At 47.7% G+C, this 20,134-nt stretch overlaps 3 protein-coding genes across 6 annotated transcripts; 1 reads left to right on the top strand and 2 right to left on the bottom strand.

Annotated features, from left to right (window-relative positions):
• Positions 1 to 4,855: 4,855 nt before the first annotated feature.
• On the top strand, positions 4,856 to 5,743 carry LOC112895913. Its single transcript, XM_025963917.1, has 2 exons — positions 4,856 to 5,571; positions 5,687 to 5,743. The coding sequence occupies exons 1-2, from the start codon at positions 5,054 to 5,056 to the stop codon at positions 5,709 to 5,711; spliced, it is 543 nt and encodes a 180-aa protein (XP_025819702.1). The 5' UTR covers positions 4,856 to 5,053; the 3' UTR covers positions 5,712 to 5,743.
• Positions 5,744 to 14,054: 8,311 nt separating this feature from the next.
• LOC112896008 lies at positions 14,055 to 15,026 on the bottom strand. Its single transcript, XM_025964042.1, has one exon. It carries the CDS (start codon positions 14,796 to 14,798, stop codon positions 14,427 to 14,429), a length of 372 nt encoding a protein of 123 aa, XP_025819827.1. The 5' UTR covers positions 14,799 to 15,026; the 3' UTR covers positions 14,055 to 14,426.
• Positions 15,027 to 15,512: 486 nt separating this feature from the next.
• LOC112894559 lies at positions 15,513 to 17,833 on the bottom strand. Of its 4 annotated transcripts, none has more exons than XR_003228995.1 (8): positions 17,657 to 17,833; positions 16,801 to 17,103; positions 16,662 to 16,705; positions 16,519 to 16,581; positions 16,226 to 16,358; positions 16,096 to 16,138; positions 15,761 to 16,011; positions 15,513 to 15,675 (listed from the first exon to the last, which is right to left on the bottom strand). XR_003228995.1 is itself a non-coding variant. In XM_025962308.1 (7 exons), the coding sequence occupies exons 1-6, from the start codon at positions 17,766 to 17,768 to the stop codon at positions 16,104 to 16,106; spliced, it is 690 nt and encodes a 229-aa protein (XP_025818093.1). In that variant the 5' UTR covers positions 17,769 to 17,833; the 3' UTR covers positions 15,677 to 16,011; positions 16,096 to 16,103. The 4 variants fall into 4 exon arrangements, 2 of the variants coding, with proteins under 2 accessions (XP_025818093.1, XP_025818094.1); XR_003228996.1 differs by having other exon boundaries at positions 15,557 to 15,693; XM_025962308.1 differs by lacking the exon at positions 15,513 to 15,675 and having other exon boundaries at positions 15,677 to 16,011.
• Between the last annotated feature and the right edge of the window lie 2,301 nt (positions 17,834 to 20,134).

Genomic DNA, 20,134 nt, shown 5'->3' with positions numbered 1-20,134 from the left:
CTCGGGTGCCGCCCCCTGAGCTTCGCCGCTCCTTTAGGCCGGGGCAGCACCCGCACTGTCTTTCTGCCGGTGCTCTGGCACCGGCGCTTTCTCTTTTCCTTTCCCGCCGGGGGCCGGACCTCTGGGTCCCGGCTCACCGGCACCTCCGCTGGGGCGTTGCTGGCGGTCCGGTGTGGCGCCAGGGATCTGGAGCCCGCGGTTGGGGTCGCCCCCCAGTTGCCGGATCGCCAGGCCGCCCTCGTCCAGGGTCGGCATCGACGCCAGGACCGTTGACCGCAGAGCCTGGTCCTCGCACAGGGCCTTCACCCCGCTCGGGAGGACCAGGGACTCTGGAACGAACGCCTCGCCGGTCATCGCCCGGATCGCCGCCTCCAGCTCCGCCCGGGTGAAGTCGCCGCCGGGCCCCCGCGCGATCCTGCAGCAGTCATTTAGCCCCGTGTACACGTAGGCCATCCGGGACTGATGCTGCAGGGGGGCGATTCGCCGCTTCAGGAAGTCGCCCAGCACCATCATGGAAGTCAGGCCGCTCCTTGCCAGCTTCTTGATCCGGTTCAGGACTGGGTCGAGCTCTACCGGTATTGACGGCCTGGCCTTCCAGGTGCTCCGGTCGCTCTGGGGGCCCCCTTCCGGCAATTCTAGGCGGTCGTGGGGGTCCGTCACCGCAATGACCCAGCCTTCACGCCAGTCCTCCCACTTGGAGCTGGGGAAGGCGGCGATGTAGGCGCTCGACATCCCGTGCCGGAGTTGGAAGTAGTAAGCGCCGATCTCGCCGCGCTTCTTCCCGGTCCCGACCAGGGAGTAGAAGTGCTTGAAGATGGTGGTGCAGGGGCACACCCCCACGAACATCTCCATGAAGTGGGCGAAGACCGCTGCGAGGAGAACGGAGTGGGGGGTGAGATGATGGAGTTGGAGGCCGAACTCCTCTAGAAGCAGGAGGAAGAAGGAGGAGATCGGAGGAACCAACCCGCACATAATGTACGAGTTGAAGAGGACGAACTCCCCCGCGGCAAGGTCGCGGAGGGGAAACTCGCCGGCCCTGACCTTCCCGGCATTCGCCGACGTGGTCCACCCTAGAAGGCGCCGCACCGCGTCCAGCTGATCCTGGGTCTGGAAGCGGCGCGGGAAAGGAAGTGAAGCCATGGAGATTGTTGGTGTGGATCGCGAAGGGGCAAGGAGGAGAGAGGAGCCGGGCACAAGGAAGCTGATCGCGAGAAGGGATGCGGAGACGAAGGGGCGCTACGGCGTCTGTTGTTGGCAAGAGCGAAAAGGTAGCCGTTCCCTTCGGCGCATACCTTTTATGCAAAAGGCTGCTCCCCCCTTAGCATCCCGCGGCGGCTGAGGGGAAGCCGAGCGGTCGCCAGCGCCGCCTTCCCCTACCCTCACACTCAATGACCGGTGGGCTCGGGTCCACCAGTCATTGGCGTGGGTGCTGGAGGATCGTGGGAAGGGCGGAATCCGAACCGCCCGAGCCGCGCGGCGGGCTCGAATGAGACAAGAATCTGAACCGTCTGACGCGCACGGTGCACGCGGAAGACGGGTCCCTCGGGGATCCCGCTACGGGCGAAAGGACATCTGTGCCCTCGCCTGGCGGGAACGAGCTGTACACCCGGCGCGATGCTGGGATTTGGCCCCACCTGCGGGTTCATCCCTCTCCCGAGGTGGGCCTGGGGGCCTCTGTCGGTACATACAGATAGGGGTACCTCCTGCTAGGGTGTCCAGGCCCTGGGACTTCTCATAATCCACGCTCCCCCTCACCTCTGGGCCACGTGGCATACGGCCTCCGGGCCTGACAGCTGGGACCACGGTCTCCGGACCCTCCCCGAGTTCCGTGAGGTCCGGGTCCTCTGCACACCCACGTGGGCGGGAGAGCTCTCGGGTAACCCCTACGGACCCGGCCTCCCCTGGGAGGTCCGGAGCCGCCACGAGTGATGGCCAGACCATCACAGGCCAGCCCGCTCCGGCCGGCCACGGGGGCCCCGACCCCCTCTTTCCCCCGGGAAGGGGTCCGGTGCCGCCATGTGCTGCCCAGCGGGAGGAGCGGGGCTGACCCCGCCGCGTGCCTGCGGCCGGAGGCCCCTTACGGGTCGCCTCTCCACCTACCAGCATTTAATGCGGTAGCTGAGTTGGGCGCGCCAAGGTCAAAAGGTGCGGCCTGCCACTGACACACGGGGCAGGTAAGCTGACACCACGGTAAGCCTGCCTGATCTGAAGGCGGCGCGTCGTATCACCGCGCACAGTGCGCGGACTGTGTGCAGTCCCGTCATGGTACTGCGCGCGTGATGATGGTCTGTAATAGGCGTGCTAAGGCTTGCGCTGTAACAGTGCGCATGGCACGAGCCAGCGCTGGCTCACCCCCTGACTGGAGGTTCCATCCCAACAGTGACAGCACGGCTACACTGTTGGGCAACGCTGACACCGAACACTGTACAAGACAAGGCTGTACACGGCCGTATCCCGACTGTGGATACGCACATCAACTTCCCGATCGAGAGGACTACGGAGAGGAGCTCGAGGAGATGACCTCCATATCTCTCGTAGAACAAGCTCCTGTTGGCCGGACCCACATGTCGGGGTCCCGCTCAGTGTAAGCACTCCTCTTGGACTATAAAAGGGAGAATGCACTCGTTAGAACACAAGATCAAAAACACTCACACTAGACGTTCCAAGTTCCAGGTTGCACACACACAAGCTTATGCGGCTTCCCATTCAGGCTCATGCGGCCAATACAACACCAAAGTGGACGTAGGGTATTACGCTCCGGCGGCCCGAACCACTCTAAAATCTTCGTGTCCTTCCTGTGTTCATCTGTCCACTGGTCGAGCGTCCCTAAGTCCCCTCCAAACCCATCCTTAACTAGGATTAGGCGGGTGCTTTCCGCCACCCGGCTGGAGAATTCCTCCGACATAGTTCAAATTACCATCTTCACAATAAGATTTTAGAAAGATTGATACTTGCTAATATGAATACTGTACATGACTAAGATTCTTCAAGTTGAATAAAAAAAGTTTCTTCACCCTAACGTTGGTACCTCGGCACAAACCAATTACCCTTCACCAAGCTTAGCCCCTCGAAACACTATCCCGAATTCCAACTCTTCATTCTTGCATCACATAGAGTTCCATATAGGTTTATATCATAATCAAATCATCAATAAAATTCATTCTTCACAATTCTTTGCAACTTATATCTTCTACGTCCATTTCTTCACAAGAAATTCCCTTCTAGTGTTATGACTTTGTCAACAAGCTTCATTTGGATATAAGAATAAATAGATATCATCAAACACGTAACTCAATCCATATAGTATTCATTGCTTGTCAATATTATCACTTTAATCATAACCTAGTTACACATCTTGTTATATGAGCCTTTTATCTTTACTTTCAATATCTTTTATCATAAATATTCTATTGATATAACAATTTCTGCTCATAATCATTAGTTCTTGAATCGTGGTGTTATTCTATTTATTAAAATCTATTAGAGGTCTAGATGCACTTTCATGGTGGCAGACTAAGGCCTCATATGAAGGCATCTGAAGACAACAACGGAATATCATGTTGATGATATAACTGTTGCCAGTTCCGTGCGAAGTTCAACATGGGCATTGTTGCATGCCAATATCCCTCTGTTAGAGTGGAGGGTCCACTCTATTTACCAGCCCAATTAATGCACTTCGGAAGACAAGACATTCCCTACTGGCTTCAGTAATGGAGAAAAGAATGAAATAGACCAACAATGACAGCGCTAAAATATTGGGAGTTGAACCTTTGCTCGCAATTTGGCAAATGAGAGTTTTTGTGTTCGGTTGGGTTGTTTCGGACGAATCGTGGCTAGATTCTGTTGGAGTAATGGGCTTGGCCCATTCATTCCATTGCATTAAAAGAATTTAAAGCCCACTATTAATGCTAGGGAATCAATGCTTAATTCCGTACCGGGAATTGAGAAGGATCTCAACCGACTTAAAAGGTGGATTTCGTGTACACCACTTGAGAAGCCGGTAAGAGGAGGACGGTGAACCACACGCGCGCGCGCGCTCGCTTGCCTCGCCGAGCCGGGCCGTGGCCGTGGATGAGGCGAGGCCGGCCGGGCGGTGCGCGTGCGCGTGCGCGGCCGGACGTGACGTGCGACGTGCTTCTCCCTCAGCTGCTTTCTGCCTTCCCCACCGGTAGCACTGCGCGCACAGGTCTAGCGAGAGCAGGGCCTCCGGAACCTCTGCTCGCTGAAGGTCCTGCACGGGACGCGGGCAATTAGGTTTTTGGGGAGCGTCTTGACGCGACTGCTCGCTCCCTGAACGACTCCTTCGTCTACTTCCCGGCGCAACCGCTCGTGCGAACGACTACTTCGTCTACTTCCCGGCGTAACCGCTCGTGCGAACGACTACTTCGTCTACTTCCCGGCGTGACCATTCGTGGGACTGCACTGCGAACATCTTCCTGCATCGACATAGTTCGGCTACTTCGAGCAAGGCCAGTCGAATAGCATGTCTATTCCAGCTGGTAACGGCGCAACCGGTGCCTCCGGCACTGGTCCCGCCTTGGGGTACTTACTAAACCTACTCTGGTTTAATTCTTTGTTCATGCTTATTAGTGAGAATAACATGAACACTAGCACATATATTGTACACACATTATCACTCATCTATATCATGAAATTGATATTAATATTTGGAATTAAAATATACCGAAAATTGCCTAGTTATCTAACAATCCAAAAACCTAATCTTGTTAATAGGCTTTCGGTATCTAGCTTTGTTGCATCAATCAAACCACCACCTTTTGATGGTTCAAATTACAAACGTTGGCAAAAGCGGCTTATACTGTGGTTAACACTGTCGAGAGTGATCCATGTGAAAGAGGGTAAGCCTGAACAATTCTCTCCAGAGGAAGGGAGTGCGTTCGATGAGGCTGATATCCTCTTTCGAGGCTTGATCATTAGTGTTCTCGGTGATAACCTGGTGGATTCTTATATCCGGCTGCCAACTGGCAAGGCATTGTGGGATGCTCTTGAGGCTCAATATGGAGTATCTGACGCCGGGAGTGAGTTGTATATCATGGAGCAGTTCCTTGAGTACAGGATGGTCGAAGACCGTTCTGTAGTGGAACAGGCTCATGAAATACATACTCTAGCAAAAGATCTCAAAAATTGCAGCAAAGAGTCCCCATGTGTGTTACCCAATAAGTTTGTGGCCGGAGGTATAATCTCTAAGCTGCCACCTTCTTGGAGGGACTTTGCTACTTCTCTAAAACACAAGAGACAAGAGTTCACAATAGATGGACTCATATGGACTCTTGATGTTGAGGAGAAGGCGAGAGCAAAGGACATACGTGGGAAAGGAGTTGTTGGTGCTTCAAGTGCCAATCTTGTTCAAAAGAACAACTCCCACAAGAACAAGAAAAAGCCACCGCAGAACCAACCAAAGACTAAGAAGACAACCACTTTTAAGAAGAAGAAGAAGACGGGAGCTTGCTATGTGTGCGGTAGTACGGATCACTTTGCTGCAAAGTGTCCGAACCGCAAAGGCAACGACTCCGCCAACATGGTTATTAGCGAGCCTGGAGGAACATCGGGGTACGGTAATTTATTACCTACGGTTCTTTCAGTCTTTGGTTCACCCGAGTGGTGGGTTGACACTGGTGCTAATATTCATGTTTGTGCTGATGCTTCTTTGTTCTCTTCTTACCAGACCGGCGGGACTTCCTCCTTGCTGATGGGGAACGGATCACATGCGCGTGTTCTTGGTGTTGGTACGGTAAATCTGAAGTTTACTTCGGGGAAGACCGTGCAGCTGAAGAACGTGCAGCATGTCCCCACCATCAAGAAGAATTTAGTCAGCGGCTCTCTACTGTGTAGAGATGGTTTCAAATTAGTCTTTGAGTCCAATAAATGTATCTTGTCTAAGTGTGGTACTTTTGTTGGAAAAGGTTATGAAAGCGGAGGCTTGTTCCGTCTTTCTTTGTCACATGTTTGTAATAAAGTTGCATACAATGTTATTAACGTTGATGAAACAAATGTTTGGCATTCGAGGCTTTGTCACGTTAATTTTGGTTGTATGATGCGCTTAGCTAATTTGAGCTTAATTCCAAAGTTTACTTTTGTCAAAAATTCTAAGTGCCACGTATGTGTTGAATCAAAACAAACTCGTAAGCCTCATAAGACCGCGGAGGCAAGGAGCTTGGCACCCTTAGAATTAATTCATTCCGATTTGTGCGAAATGAATGGAGTGTTGACAAAAGGTGGTAAAAAATATTTCATGACTTTGATTGATGATAGTACTAGATTTTGTTACATGTATTTGTTGAAGTCAAAAGATGAAGCTTTACACTACTTTAAAGTCTATAAAGCTGAAGTAGAAAACCAACTTGAGAGAAAGATCAAAAGAGTTAGGTCAGATCGTGGTGGCGAGTATTTATCAAATTTATTTACTTTATTCTGCGAGGAACATGGTATTATTCATGAGAGGACGCCTCCCTATTCACCTCAGTCAAATGGGGTTGCCGAAAGAAAGAACCGCACTCTAACGGATTTGGTTAACGCCATGTTAGATACAGCGGGACTTTCCAAGGAATGGTGGGGTGAGGCTATATTGACTGCATGTCATGTCCTAAACCGTGTTCCTACAAAGAATAAAGAGATAACTCCATTCGAGCAATGGGAGAAGAAAAGGCCAACACTGTCATACTTACGTACATGGGGTTGTTTGGCAAAAGTGAGTGTGCCAATAACCAAGAAACGTAAGCTTGGACCTAAAACTGTGGATTGTATCTTTCTAGGTTATACTATTCACAGCGTTGGATATAGATTTTTAATAGTGAAATCTGGAGTACCTGACATGCATGTTGGTACTATAATGGAGTCCAGAGATGCTACATTTTTTGAAAACATTTTTCCCATGAGAGATGAAACAAGTTCATCTAGGCAAGAGTTCATCGAGGATGATGGCTCTGCTGAGCCGATAGAACACAATGAACATACACTTGTAGAAAATCTTGATGAGGAGAACAATGATGCTCCGAGAAAGAGCAAGAGACAAATGACTGTAAAGTCTTTTGGTAATGATTTCATTGTATACCTCATAGATGATACACCCAGAACCATTGAAGAAGCATATTCATCTCCTGATGCTGATTATTGGAAGGAAGCAGTAAGGAGTGAGATGGATTCTATTATGTCTAATGGAACCTGGGAGGTCGTTGAACGTCCTTATGGATGTAAACCAATTGGATGCAAGTGGGTGTTCAAGAAAAAGCTTAGGCCAGATGGTACTATTGAAAAGTACAAGGCTAGGCTTGTGGCCAAGGGTTATACCCAAAAAGAAGGAGAAGATTTCTTTGACACTTATTCACCAGTTGCCCGATTGACCACAATTCGAGTGTTACTTTCCCTGGCAGCCTCTTATGGTCTTCTCGTTCATCAGATGGACGTTAAGACGGCTTTCCTCAATGGAGAGTTAGAAGAGGAGATCTATATGGATCAGCCGGATGGGTTTGTATCAAAGGGTCAGGAAGGAATGGTTTGTAAGTTGTTAAAGTCTTTATATGGTCTCAAGCAAGCGCCTAAGCAGTGGCATGAAAAGTTTGATAGAACTTTGACCTCTGCCGGCTTTGTTGTGAACGAAGCTGACAGATGTGTGTACTATCGCTATGGTGGGGCTGAAGGAGTGATTTTGTGCTTGTATGTGGATGACATACTGATCTTTGGCACTAGCCTTAATGTGATTAAGGAAGTCAAAGAGTTTTTATCTCAAAATTTTGAGATGAAGGATCTGGGAGAAGCTGATGTTATCCTTAATATAAAACTGGTAAAAGAGATCAATGGTGGGGTGATTCTTACACAGTCTCACTATGTGGAGAAGGTGTTAAGTCGCTTTGGTTATAGCGACTATAAACCTGTCTCAACACCATATAATGCCAGTTTAATTCTTAGAAAGAACAAAAGGATAATGCGAGATCAACTGAGATACTCTCAGATCATTGGTTCATTAATATATTTAGCGAGCGCTACAAGACCTGACATCTCGTTTGCTGTAAGCAAACTGAGCCGGTTTGTTTCAAACCCGGGAGATGATCATTGGAAGGCTCTTGAAAGAGTAATGCGCTATCTGAAGGGGACAATGAACTATGGAATTCACTACACCGGGTACCCAAGGGTACTAGAAGGGTACAGTGATTCAAATTGGATCTCTAATGCTGATGAGATAAAGGCCACAAGTGGATATGTGTTTACACTTAGTGGTGGAGCTGTTTCCTGAAAGTCTTGCAAGCAGACCATCTTAACAAGGTCAACTATGGAAGCAGAACCCACAGCATTAGATACCGCCACTGTTGAGGCTGAGTGGCTTCGTGAGCTCCTTATGGACTTGCCGATAGTTGAAAAACCGTTACCGGCAATCCTAATGAACTGTGACAATCAAACGGTAATTGTCAAGGTGAATAGTTCAAAGGATAACATGAAGTCATCTAGACATGTGAAAAGGCGGTTGAAATCTGTCAGGAAATTGAGAAACTCCGGAGTTATAGCCCTGGACTATGTTCAGACGGCTAAAAATCTGGCAGATCAGTTTACAAAGGGTCTTTCACGAAATGTGATAGACAATGCATCTATGGAATTGAGCTTGAGACCCACGTGAGTCATTCTATAGTGGAAACCTGTCCTATGTGATCGGAGATCCCGTGAATTAGGATGGTGAAACAAACTAAAGTCTGACGGTGAGAAGAGAACCTTTGTGAAAAGGGCTCATTCCGTGTATAAGGTGCATTTCTCTTCTAATCTGTATGGCAGGTTGGTCTATACCTTAATGTGTTCCAGGTGGTTTCTTTAAAACAAATGAGTTGTTTTCTTGAAACAAAGATGTTGTCCTACAGAACATCTGAAAGGAACACACCTATATGAGTTTGACTACTGGTCATGGTCTATGAGAACCGGGTATTCTCTAAAAACTCAAGAAGGGCCTGGAGTATGACTTATAAGCTCCAAACCGCGGGGATGCTCTTGCAGCCTAGTATCAGTGTAGGGCTCTGGTCAAACTTGTTTACATAAAACTGGCAATTCAAGGCATAGTCCATTGCACAGTTGTGAATAAGTGTAGCCTTTATCCTAGATGGAAGTTCAACTTAACAGTCTCTGTCGAATACTGGTATATCAATGAGGGAATGAGGGCATTTCTAGTGCGGCTTGAATTTCTTGGTGGGGATTGTTGGAGTAATGGGCTTGGCCCATTCATTCCATTGCATTAAAAGAATTTAAAGCCCACTATTAATGCTAGGGAATCAATGCTTAATTCCGTACCGGGAATTGAGGAGGATCTCAACCGACTTAAAAGGTGGACTTCGTGTACACCACTTGAGAAGCCGGTAAGAGGAGGACGGTGAACCACACGCGCGCGCGCGCTCGCTCGCCTCGCCGAGCCGTGGCCGTGGACGAGGCGAGGCGAGGCGAGGCGAGGCGCGGCCGGGCGGTGCGGTGCGCGTGCGCGTGCGCGGCCGGACGTGACGTGCGACGTGATGAGAACGTTTTTGCAGTAAAGAGCATTCAAACAGAGGGTTAATGTCGATTCTAATGACCAGCACCCTCTCCTCCCATCCTCACTCATCTCAAGCACTCATCCAGGTACTCCTCTTTCAGGAGACCTCTCCCTTCTCCCTCAGCTGCTTTCTGCCTTCCCCACCGGTAGCACTGCGCGCACAGGTCTAGCGAGAGCAGGGCCTCCGGAACCTCTGCTCGCTGAAGGTCCTGCACGGGACGCGGGCAATTAGGTTTTTGGGGAGCGTCTTGACGCGACTGCTCGCTCCCTGAACGACTCCTTCGTCTACTTCCCGGCGCAACCGCTCGTGCGAACGACTACTTCGTCTACTTCCCGGCGTAACCGCTCGTGCGAACGACTACTTCGTCTACTTCCCGGCGTGACCGTTCGTGGGACTGCACTGCGAACATCTTCCTGCATCGACATAGTTCGGCTACTTCGAGCAAGGCCAGTCGAATAGCATGTCTATTCCAGCTGGTAACGGCGCAACCGGTGCCTCCGGCACTGGTCCCGCCTTGGGGTACTTACTAAACCTACTCTTGTTTAATTCTTTGTTCATGCTTATTAGTGAGAATAACATGAACACTAGCACATATATTGTACACACATTATCACTCATCTATATCATGAAATTGATATTAATATTTGGAATTAAAATATACCGAAAATTGCCTAGTTATCTAACAGATTCAAGTATCCGTTTTGGTCATCTTTGTACCTTTTGATTTTTCACCTTTTCCTCATCTGAAGGCATCTGAAGACAACAACGGAGTATCCGTTTAGATTTAAGATTTGCAGGAGAAATTATATTGCTGATTTGCTTGATTGCTGTAGCATTTTTATGTTCCTTACTACATCAGATGTATAGTTCTACCCGATCAATTTAGAAGCTCTATTGTCCCGAGCAGGGCTTCTCTCTGCTCTGTGGTAGATTACCAGTACCCTCTCACTTGTGAAAATCATTTTAAAGTATCAATCAACATGTTAACTACAGCTGATCTCAAGTAGTTGCCAAATTCGTTTTGCTTTATGTGAACTTAGAATTTATTTCTTGCGATGCCATTTAAGCTAAATGCTCATGAGCTTGAATACTATTGACATAAAGGCAGCTGAATTGTGCATGGCCTATATACAAAAATAATGCACCTAGAGATGATTTCTCGATGGACTCGCTCCAGTGCAACATTTATAAAGCTTCAAATTGCTTACGGCTGAGGATGATACCATTGTTTCCTTTTGTCCTAACCATGTTTGTCAGTACATCTCTTCTGTGTTCACTGTGTACCAACATAGCAGTAGATGTTCTCCTGAAAGAATTTGATCTGCTTCATCATTTAAACTTAGACGGGAGGCAACAAGGTTCTATGTTCAGTGTTAAGCTTGATGCCTCCTGAATTAGTTGTTGGTCCTACTCGTACACAATTTTGTTAGTTGAGTACCCATGAAAGCCCTTCTTCATAATTATCTTTCACATGCTCTACATTTATATAGAACTATTTTCTTAGCTGTAGTGTTTTAAATATGGCGAAACTACCACTTAAGTGGAACAGAAGCCTGGTGACTCCCAATTATAGTCAGGTCTGATGAAAGTGAAAACAATCTTATCTGAAATAGAAGGAATTTTTTAATTATATCATAGATGATTAGCTTATCAACGCGGGAATTAAGAACGCGCGTGTAGCGCGGTGGTTGGGCTGCCAATGGGCAACCAAACGGTCGGGGGGTTCGAGCCCCGGTCTCGCACCTTGCAGGAGCACATATTTGCGCGGTGGAACGGATGTGTCCAGTTGTGGCCATCCTCGCATGGGTTGTACTCGGACGCTGCAAAAAAAATCCCGCTCGCTAGCATAGTTAGGGTTCAGAGGATTTTCTCGATCGAAAGAATAGTTAGGGTTCGGAGGATTTTCTCGACCAAAAGAAAGTTGAGTTTCTTCTTAATACAATGCTGTAGGGGCGGTCTTTCCCCCACCCGTCGAGTTTTTTTTAAGAAAAGCTTTAATGGGGGTGGCTGCTTTCTTTTAGGCTATAGGAGTGACGTTGTTTCCAATAATATAACATCATCTATGAATGTGGTTTTCAGGGGGCACATACTAGTTAAAATCTTGGAGATTGTTGCAAAAGGACAGTGAGAGAATATCGCACAAGCACGCCATATTATGGAGTTGGTGGCCGTGGAGTCTTTTTTTTTACCAAGAATGAGTGTCCGTTCAAGGGTAGACTATGTGTTTGGTGTCACATATAATATGTATTTTATATTTTTTCACCCCATTTTCAGAGTTTATGATTTGGATGAGTAATAATGTGACTATCAAGGTATGCATCATAATGCAAAAAAGGGAACTTTTCCCCTATCCAAAAAAGGGTATATGCGCTGTAATGCAGAGGCTGCAATGTTTGATTTTCGGTTATCTGGAAAATATCGTATGTTCATTTTCAAAACAGGTTTCATGGTATTGTTCGTATCTAATGTATAGCACATTCATTTTCCCACCTTGGATTGTTATAGCTGCCTGTTTCACAAAGTGGGTAGTACCTGGTGGCTGTAGGTTTACTCCATCCAGTCACAAATTAGTGATATTTTAGATATCAACAGAGTCTCCAAAGCGTAAGATTAACTAGTACCTTTTGTTATAAAATATTTATGAAATATGGTAGAAGTATGTTTTTATAAAACTAAAGTTCGAGACAAATACGCTAATATCATTTTTCAAAATCTCCAAACCCAACGCATAAAATTTAATCGATCAAAGTTAAGAAAGTGAAACCGTCACTTATTTGTGACTGGGATGGAGGGAGCATTTGCCATGGCTTCAGGCCTTCAGGATGTACACAAGAACTAAGCTGACGTGACGGGAAACATGCTTTGCTTCTCTATTCAATGCCAGCTAGAGGTACTTCAATAATGTAAACGAAAATTTACCATATAAATCATGAAAAAAGTTACAGCCATCCTAATAACTCTTCTGTCGCTGTTTTTATAGATTTTCCGGCTTCGACCCTGGTAGTAACCAAACGGTGATTGTTTTTTTTTGTTCGTATCCAAGGTGCGAAAACTATCTTTTGAAAAGAAAGTAGTCGAAACTTTTGATTATGCGCTTTTCCTCTTCCTGTTTCTGAATCAGCATGTGCTCCTTTTTCCAACGGAACCAATCCGGCCGTAATCTCCCGATTGTTATCTCGATCAGCAATCAGCTACTCCTTCCGTTCCAAATTATAATTCGTTTTGATAAATTTAAGCACATAAATTTTACTACGTATCTAGATATATATATGCATAACAAAATCTATATATCTAAATTTGTCAAAACAAACTACAATTTGGAACGAAGATAGAACGAAGATAGTACAAGTTAGGCATTCTTTTAGCAATAAAGCAACTGTAACTTTATACACCTGCACAGACTAGGAATACACGTAGTAGCTATTAAACTCACAGAAAACTTAATCAGGCTGGTTTACGCCGCCGCCGACGATCACCGGCACGCACGGCGGAGCGCATGCTGACATGAGGAAGAACATTTGAAGAAAGCCCCGCGCCCGTATCTCAGTGTTTGGTTCGACGGTTAGAGAGCGTGAGCGTTGGAACCGAAGGATTTTGGGGGCGCAGCAGCGTGATTGCAACAGCTAGCGACAGGGCCGTTCAGGTTCAAGTATAGCTTAGCCGCGTGAGGCCCCCGCCACCACCTTGCCCTTGTCCATGTCCATGTGCGCCAGGAATATCTGTTTTGTGTGTGGATCCCGTCGAACTTCGAAGGCGGCCAACTGGCGGCCGTTGGATCGAGCACGTCGACGTCCAGGGTTGGGTTCGCGGTGCCCTGGGGATTCCATGGCCCATCTCCATCGGGAGCAAATTGAAAGCTGCACCATCATCACTCACTGATACATGCATGCAACTATGCAAGGATGGACCGATGGTGGATTTATTGTTGGCAGAATTCAAATTTGCTCGAGATTTGTGCGAAGCCCCTACATTTTGTTGTTGTTATGTTGAGGAATTAAACCTCCTCTGGTTGATCATACAGACGAAAGGTAGAGTGAGACACCGCAAACTATTCCGCAACCTTCTGTATTTCATTCAGACTTCCTTTTCAAAAAATTTAATTCAGACTCACAAAAAAAAATTCGCGTAAGCTCGATTACGTGTACGTTCAGCTAGTGGACGCAGAAAACTAACAAAACGAAGTCACAATCCATACTTGTTAGTAGCTGAGACGACGGGTGCACACTCGCCGAATTAATCGTAATGTATCTGGGCATAGTAACGCTGAAGACTTGTGCCAAGAACTCGTCAAAAAAAAACAGAGGAGAGGCATGCTCGCTTGTGTCATCGATCGCCAACCGATGCATCCATGAAAGACAAAGTTTCAATTTCCTTGGCCCCTCCACGCACGCCAGCTACTCGATCCACGCACGCAAAGCTAATCGCATCAGCGCGCAATAATTGACCAGAAAAGGTTGGACAAATTAAATCAAAGAGCTTTTTACATCTAAACCCAGCTAGAACACTGAGAAAGACTGAAACGATCGCAGCAACGACCAAGCACGTGCCACCATCCATCCATCAATCATCGATCGATCGATCGATCGATTCATCCAAGAACAATTTGAAACAACATCCCCTTCATTAGGTTACATCATCCATCAAACACTCGACTTTTTCTTTCTCTTTTTTTGGATATAACACTCGACTGCTTGGTATCATCATCGATCAAGAACAACATCTACCAAAGCCCTGGAAAAAGGAGGAGGAAAAATCGAAGCAGCGTTTATGTATACTGTTTCTTAATATGTACTCGATCGTACTCACCATGGTCGAAGCAAGCAAGAAGGAACGAACAGAGAGGGAGAATCGAAGAAGGCAGCCAAAACTAGAGACTTGACATGATCGAAGAAGTGAGTTGCTTCATGACCATCCGTAGACGAGGTGGAGGTACCGGTCCTTGATCCACTTGAAGCTCTTGCGGAAGGAGCCCTTCACCTTGCCCTCCACGGCGTACGCCTTGTACGCCGCCACCCGCCGCTTGCGCTCCATGTCCGGGTCCCCCAGCGCCAGCCACCGCCGCTTCGACGACTTGCTCCGCTTCAGGTCCCCGTCCGCCGCCGCGCCGCCGCCGTACTCGTACTGGTACGAGTACGACGACATCCCCATCCCGCCACCAGCTCCGCCGGCGCTGTACGAGTAGGACCGGAAGTCCGGCCGCGCGCCTCCGCCGCCGCCGCCGTAGTACGGCTCGATCTGCATGCGCCCCCCCGCGTACGACTTGGACCGATCCATGGCGGATACCACCAACTGGGTGGGTTCTTGGCGGTGGAGGCAGAGGAGGAGAGCTTCTTGGCGATTAGTAGGGGGCTCAGCGACGGTTGGGGGGACGAAGCAGACAAGAAATGGAGGGAGGCGGAGGCGGCTTTGGTGGTTGGGAATGTCTGCTGGGTTGGGAATTTGGGATGGAAACGGCAGACTAGACTAAGCATCCAAGCGCGCGGTTTTGTCAACGGCCGTGTGTTGAAATACTGCCAGTTGCCGTGACCGTGAGAATTTTTTGCTCAAAGAATGAAAGATTTTTTTCTCTTCTCTCTTTTCTTAATTCCAACAAGCAAAAGGAGGACCTTTCAAAAAAAAAACAAGAAAAAGGAGGAGGCGCCGGCACGAGAGGTTGATGTGGATTTGATTTAATTTCAAGCGGAGCGAATTGGTGCGGTGGCAGTGGTATCTTCTGGTAGGTTTACACATGGGATTAGAGCTGATTACGCGGGAACTAATCCAGTTGGTTCGTGGTCGGCCAGCCGACGCGGATTGGATTATGTGTGCGCGTGACGGCTGAGTGACAGACTGACAGGCATGGTTTGGTTAGTTGGAGTGGGGAGGTGCCAGCAGAGTATGTGAGGCCATATATGCATTGGCTAGGTCATGCTGCCACAAACAGATTAAGGCCTCCTGCTAATTAAGCTTTCACTTTTAACATCTCGCAACTATTACACACAGGATGCAAGAGGTGGCGGAAATGATATGCATTCGTAAACCATAAACACTTGTGAGTCAACAGGCTAGAGCTACACAAAGCAACTCTTGTTCGACTGAGTTTTTGCTGACATCCTGGCCGGACAGAAATGCCAACAAGAACAGTGCCCACGCACTTGATACACCATTTCAGCTGAATAAAGACGGCACCCTGAAACGTGATCCATCAAATTTACGGAGTTAACTAAATACATCAAAGCCGGGGCGCGTCCAGATACCTGGATCATTAGGGTCAGGGTTCTTTCCCAGTTTATCTTCTGCACACAAAAGGAGTTGGCACCCCTGTTTCGTAAAGATTCAAGGAAGAAAGATGAAGAAAGGAACTGAAAAAAAGGATTGAACCCCACATCATTTCCTGCCTGTATAAACATTCAAGACCGAGCGATTCGCGATACTTGAAATTGTCAGTGTCAAACTCTTGATTAGCAGCACTTAGGTTATTGTCAAGGACTCCAGGGCTGGTAACATCCTGCAGTGTAAATAGCAATCAAGAGATAGGAGTGTAAACGTAGTGATGAACCAATCACACAACTTTCTTACTAGCAATACCTACCTAGTGCGTTAGCTGGGAGCGTCTTCAGTTCCATTACCAGATTCTGGAAGAGAAAAATGGTTAGACAACGGGAAAACACCAAATGGCGCTTATGATAAAGGAAAGTAAGGAGGAAAAAAGGGATGGATACCCTGAATAACTTCTAAATTTTCTTCTTTGTATACCCCAACAGGTGAACCATGCACAGACAGGAGCATCTCACCATTCTTGGGTAACCTTACGGTTTTGGGTGTCATGCCGAAGGACAGCTGGTTACTCACAACCTGTTGAAGGATTATGTTTAAACTCAAAAGGTGAGATTGCAAGGGAATCCAGAAGCAACTCATCCACTTGGAGCAGACATGATGCGTACTGCGGAAGTACAAATTAAAGTAATACAATGTGTTACCAGGTCTGTAAACCACAAAGAGGAAAAATGCATACCCCAGGAGTCTGAAAAGCATCTGCTCCTGCCCTTTGGCCTTCAGGTAGCTGCTCACTACAAGCCTTCATAGCAACATACACTGATAAGAGTGGTGAAGGGTAAAGCAGAAACATCTGGTGTCCGGACACACAGAAATACTTACAAAATCACTGAAACTGCTAATGTGCCCATAGAAATCCTTTCCAACTACATATGTGGTGATAAAATGATTTAAGCACGTTGCTACTGGTTACTTCTCATCAAGTAAATAAACAATTAGTAGGTAGATGACATGGTCTAACCTGAAATACCAGGGCACTGAAGGCCACCAGCATTTGGCAATGATGCGATTGAAGCTTGCAGATTCTTGTCATCTACAAAGTCTCCAATTATGCATCTGTCACCGCCATTCCATTTCAGCTCAAGCACATCATATTTTTCATTAGGGACAGCTGATAAATTGGGCAAGTTCTCCTGAAAATATTCCAAGGCATTTGCCTCTAGCTGCTCCTTGGATAAGTAGGACCGCACCAATTGCAACCAAGAACATATGTCCCCAGCCTCTGCTTTTTTTATTGCTTTGATGGCAGTAATCTGGCGTTCACCTGTTTATTGGACCCCTGGATTAGCAATTTGAATCATAATCATTGCATGAGACTACCAAATGCGATGAACAGTACATTCCATTGGCCTTCAACAATAGCGGCTCAGCAGGGTTTAATGAATCATGAATCATAATTTGAAGCCACTATTCTGAATCTGCTAAAACAGAATTACTTTCAACAGTTAACCCACCATCAGGTTTTCTGATGCCATTCATTATGGTAGTTTCACATAATTTTTGTTAGATTCATACGATTCTTCCATCTAAGAACTCGAACAGCTAACCAAATTAGCTGTGGAAGTGGATTGTTGCTGCCAATAAGAGCTCCCGAGAAACAGGGCAAGTGAACCACCCATTCCGCTTGATCAACTGGTACATCTAGCGCAGTATACTTGAGAGCAACGAAATCCTTCGCATCCTAATCTTGCCCAAATTACAGAAACTACGGCCGCATGATATGTTTGCAAGGCGCATCAATTAAGAGGGGAAATTTAGAGCATTCCGCTGGCATAGATGGGGAAGGAGGGAGTGGGGAGGGGTTTAGGGTGCCGTACTTTCTTGGTGGCTTTCCCATGCCAGGCGCTCCTCCAACGGCGCGTCGGCGCCTGGTGGCTCCTCCGGCTGCGGTTTGGTGGGGGGCGCTCGCCGCCGCCGCCTCGGCGGCATCGAGGAGGATCTCGTGAAGGCAAGGGATGCGGGGGAAGATTCCGTGGGGAGAAGAGAAACCGGTAAAAATGTTAGGGCGTGTTCGATACAAAGTATTTTTGGAGTTTTAGATAAATACTATAGTTTTATAAAATATTTTAGTTTATAGAAGCTTAAAGGTGTGTGTGGATGTAACAAGCTTTGTAGTTTTAAAAATATAGTATCATTGAAATTGTAGTTTTTTGGAGTTTAAAAAACTCCAATCCAGATCTTTTTTCTAAGCTGTGATTTTACACATCTTTTAACTTATAAAACTACAGTTTCTTGATACTATAGTTTTCTAAAATCACAACATTTAAACAGACCCTTATTCTCTATTTACCCCATATTTTGTTGACGGCCCATTCCCACCCTGTGTGACTGCCTCTACTCGAGTATTTTTTCGGTAATGCTATACATCAAGCGTTCGATAACGCTTAATTTTTCGGACGCATTCCAGCCGCGATAGCATCAATGGAAATGCTCAATGCAGCATGTCTAATACTTGTTATAAATATCAGATGGGTCCCATCCGAGACCGAGGCACCCACCAGCATTAAGATTCAGTATCTGTTTCATCTCCTTCGCTCGCAGGTATCGCCATGAACTGCCCCGAGAGCAGCAAGGTCATGGTGGTCTGGCTCCCTTCCCATCTCCCTCCTTCATCCCTCTATCCTGCGTACCCATCTAGCCAGCACCTAGTGACCCCTAATTTCCTCAAGACTCTCCCCACGCCGTCCACCTATAGTTGGCCACCTGGGATGGGCCAAACGGGCGGCACGAAACCTGGCCTAAAAAAGCCCAGTTCGAGCCCGGCCTGGCATGATGGCAATCGTGCCCGGGCCGGCCCGGCACGATGGAGCAGGCCGTGCCTAGGCCGCCACCCTAGCCTATAGTACTGGCCTAGGCACAGCCCAACTAATGGCCAAGCCCGATGACGGCTCGGTTTCCCAGCCTGCTATAGGCGTTGGTCCGTTGCCCCCCCCCCCAGCCTGCGAGCCGTTGGCCCAGCCCACTAGCCGTTGGGAGGGGGGCATATATGCCCTGCCGGATCGACCTCCCTCAGCACTTGAAACCCTAGCCTCCGGCTCCTTCCACTCGCCTCCCCGACGCCTCGCCTTCTTGTCTCTCTCTCCGCTCTCCGCTCCCCTCCCAAAACCCTAGCTCTCCAGCGGCCGGCAGCGGCCACCGCTGGCCTCTCCTCTGCACCTGTTATGGCCATAATCTGACCGGGCTAGAAGTGGGCCATGGAGCAAGATGGGCTTGGAAGGCAGTCACGATAAACTTGCGAATCGGACCCTGTACAAGAGAATGGGGCCAGAAAGGCCGTGTAATTTAGATATAGGCAGTTAAGATTCGTGTCGTGTTTGGTTAAGGTTAGTTAAAGAGGACAAGTCTACGGACTATAAATATGTACCATGAATAAACAAGAAGGACAGAATCATTCATCAACAACTCTCGGCGCATCGCCTCCCCTGTTTTAGGGTTTTCATCGGGTAAGTGCCATGCGGCCCCGATCATGCTTTGCGTGATCGGGGTAGCATTACCCTTGCTCGTTTGTTCATATGTTGCTCGTTCTGAAGCCTCGTAGATGGCGAGTGGCATTAGTTATCCTAGCACGCATAGAGTGATGTTATTCTTTTGCATCTTAATCACGCTTTGTTCGTTGCTCTCGTGTGCTTAATCATCGTGTTCGATCACGAATGCGATGATTGTATCTTGTTTCATCTTTATCAGCAGATCCGATCTGTTATGGCTAGTTTCTGTTTATTTAGAAGCTTGGTTCGATATGTGCATGATTAGGCCTTGCAAACGAGTTGAATGTTCCGATAGGACGCGTTAGTATCGGCTTGTAGCTTGAACAGGGGTCGCTCTAGGAATCGGCTTTTCGGTTGTTTTTGTAATCTCTGTTTAGATTGTTTGTTCCGATGCTTTCGTGTATCTGTTAGGCTCAATCACGTGTAGGATGTTCCGATCGTGCAGTGAGGGCTTAGTTATCGTGGGTTGGATTAGATTGATATTTACGAAGCAAGGCTTATTTAAATATATATATATATATATATATATACGTTGCATGTTGCCTGTTCCAAAGATCCGATCCGGTATTGATGCAATCGGCTCTCTATAGCCGATACCGGGGAGGAGGTAATGAGCCGACCACGGCTCGGACTAATCTTTACACATGTTTGTGTACGCAGGAGTTTGACATGTCACACCTTCCTGATCAGGTGCAGGATCAGGTGGCACGCCTAGCGACTTCAAGCCAGGTTGTGCGCCAGATCACTGGGCCGTTGACCAAGGGACCGGGGCCCACCAGCCGTCCCGGAAGCCTCCCGGCTCCTCGTGTT

This window comes from Panicum hallii, chromosome 5, assembly GCF_002211085.1.
Source record: "Panicum hallii strain FIL2 chromosome 5, PHallii_v3.1, whole genome shotgun sequence".
NCBI lineage: Eukaryota > Viridiplantae > Streptophyta > Magnoliopsida > Poales > Poaceae > Panicum > Panicum hallii.
This window is presented reverse-complemented; position numbering and strand designations above follow the sequence as displayed.

Bases quoted from the DNA above. Each gene is read 5' to 3' on its own strand.
- LOC112894559 (XM_025962308.1), bottom strand. From the start codon at position 17,768: ATGCCGCCGAGGCGGCGGCGGCGAGCGCCCCCCACCAAACCGCAGCCG. The intron at 17,104-17,656 runs GTACGGCACCCT...TCCAATAAACAG, and splicing joins ATGGGAAAGCCACCAAGAAA to GTGAACGCCAGATTACTGCC. The intron at 16,582-16,661 runs GTAAGTATTTCT...GTTGCTATGAAG, and splicing joins TTAGCAGTTTCAGTGATTTT to GCTTGTAGTGAGCAGCTACC.
- LOC112896008 (XM_025964042.1), bottom strand. From the start codon at position 14,798: ATGGATCGGTCCAAGTCGTACGCGGGGGGGCGCATGCAGATCGAGCCG.
- LOC112895913 (XM_025963917.1), top strand. From the start codon at position 5,054: ATGGAGCAGTTCCTTGAGTACAGGATGGTCGAAGACCGTTCTGTAGTG. The intron at 5,572-5,686 runs GTACGGTAATTT...TCTTCTTACCAG, and splicing joins GAGCCTGGAGGAACATCGGG to ACCGGCGGGACTTCCTCCTT.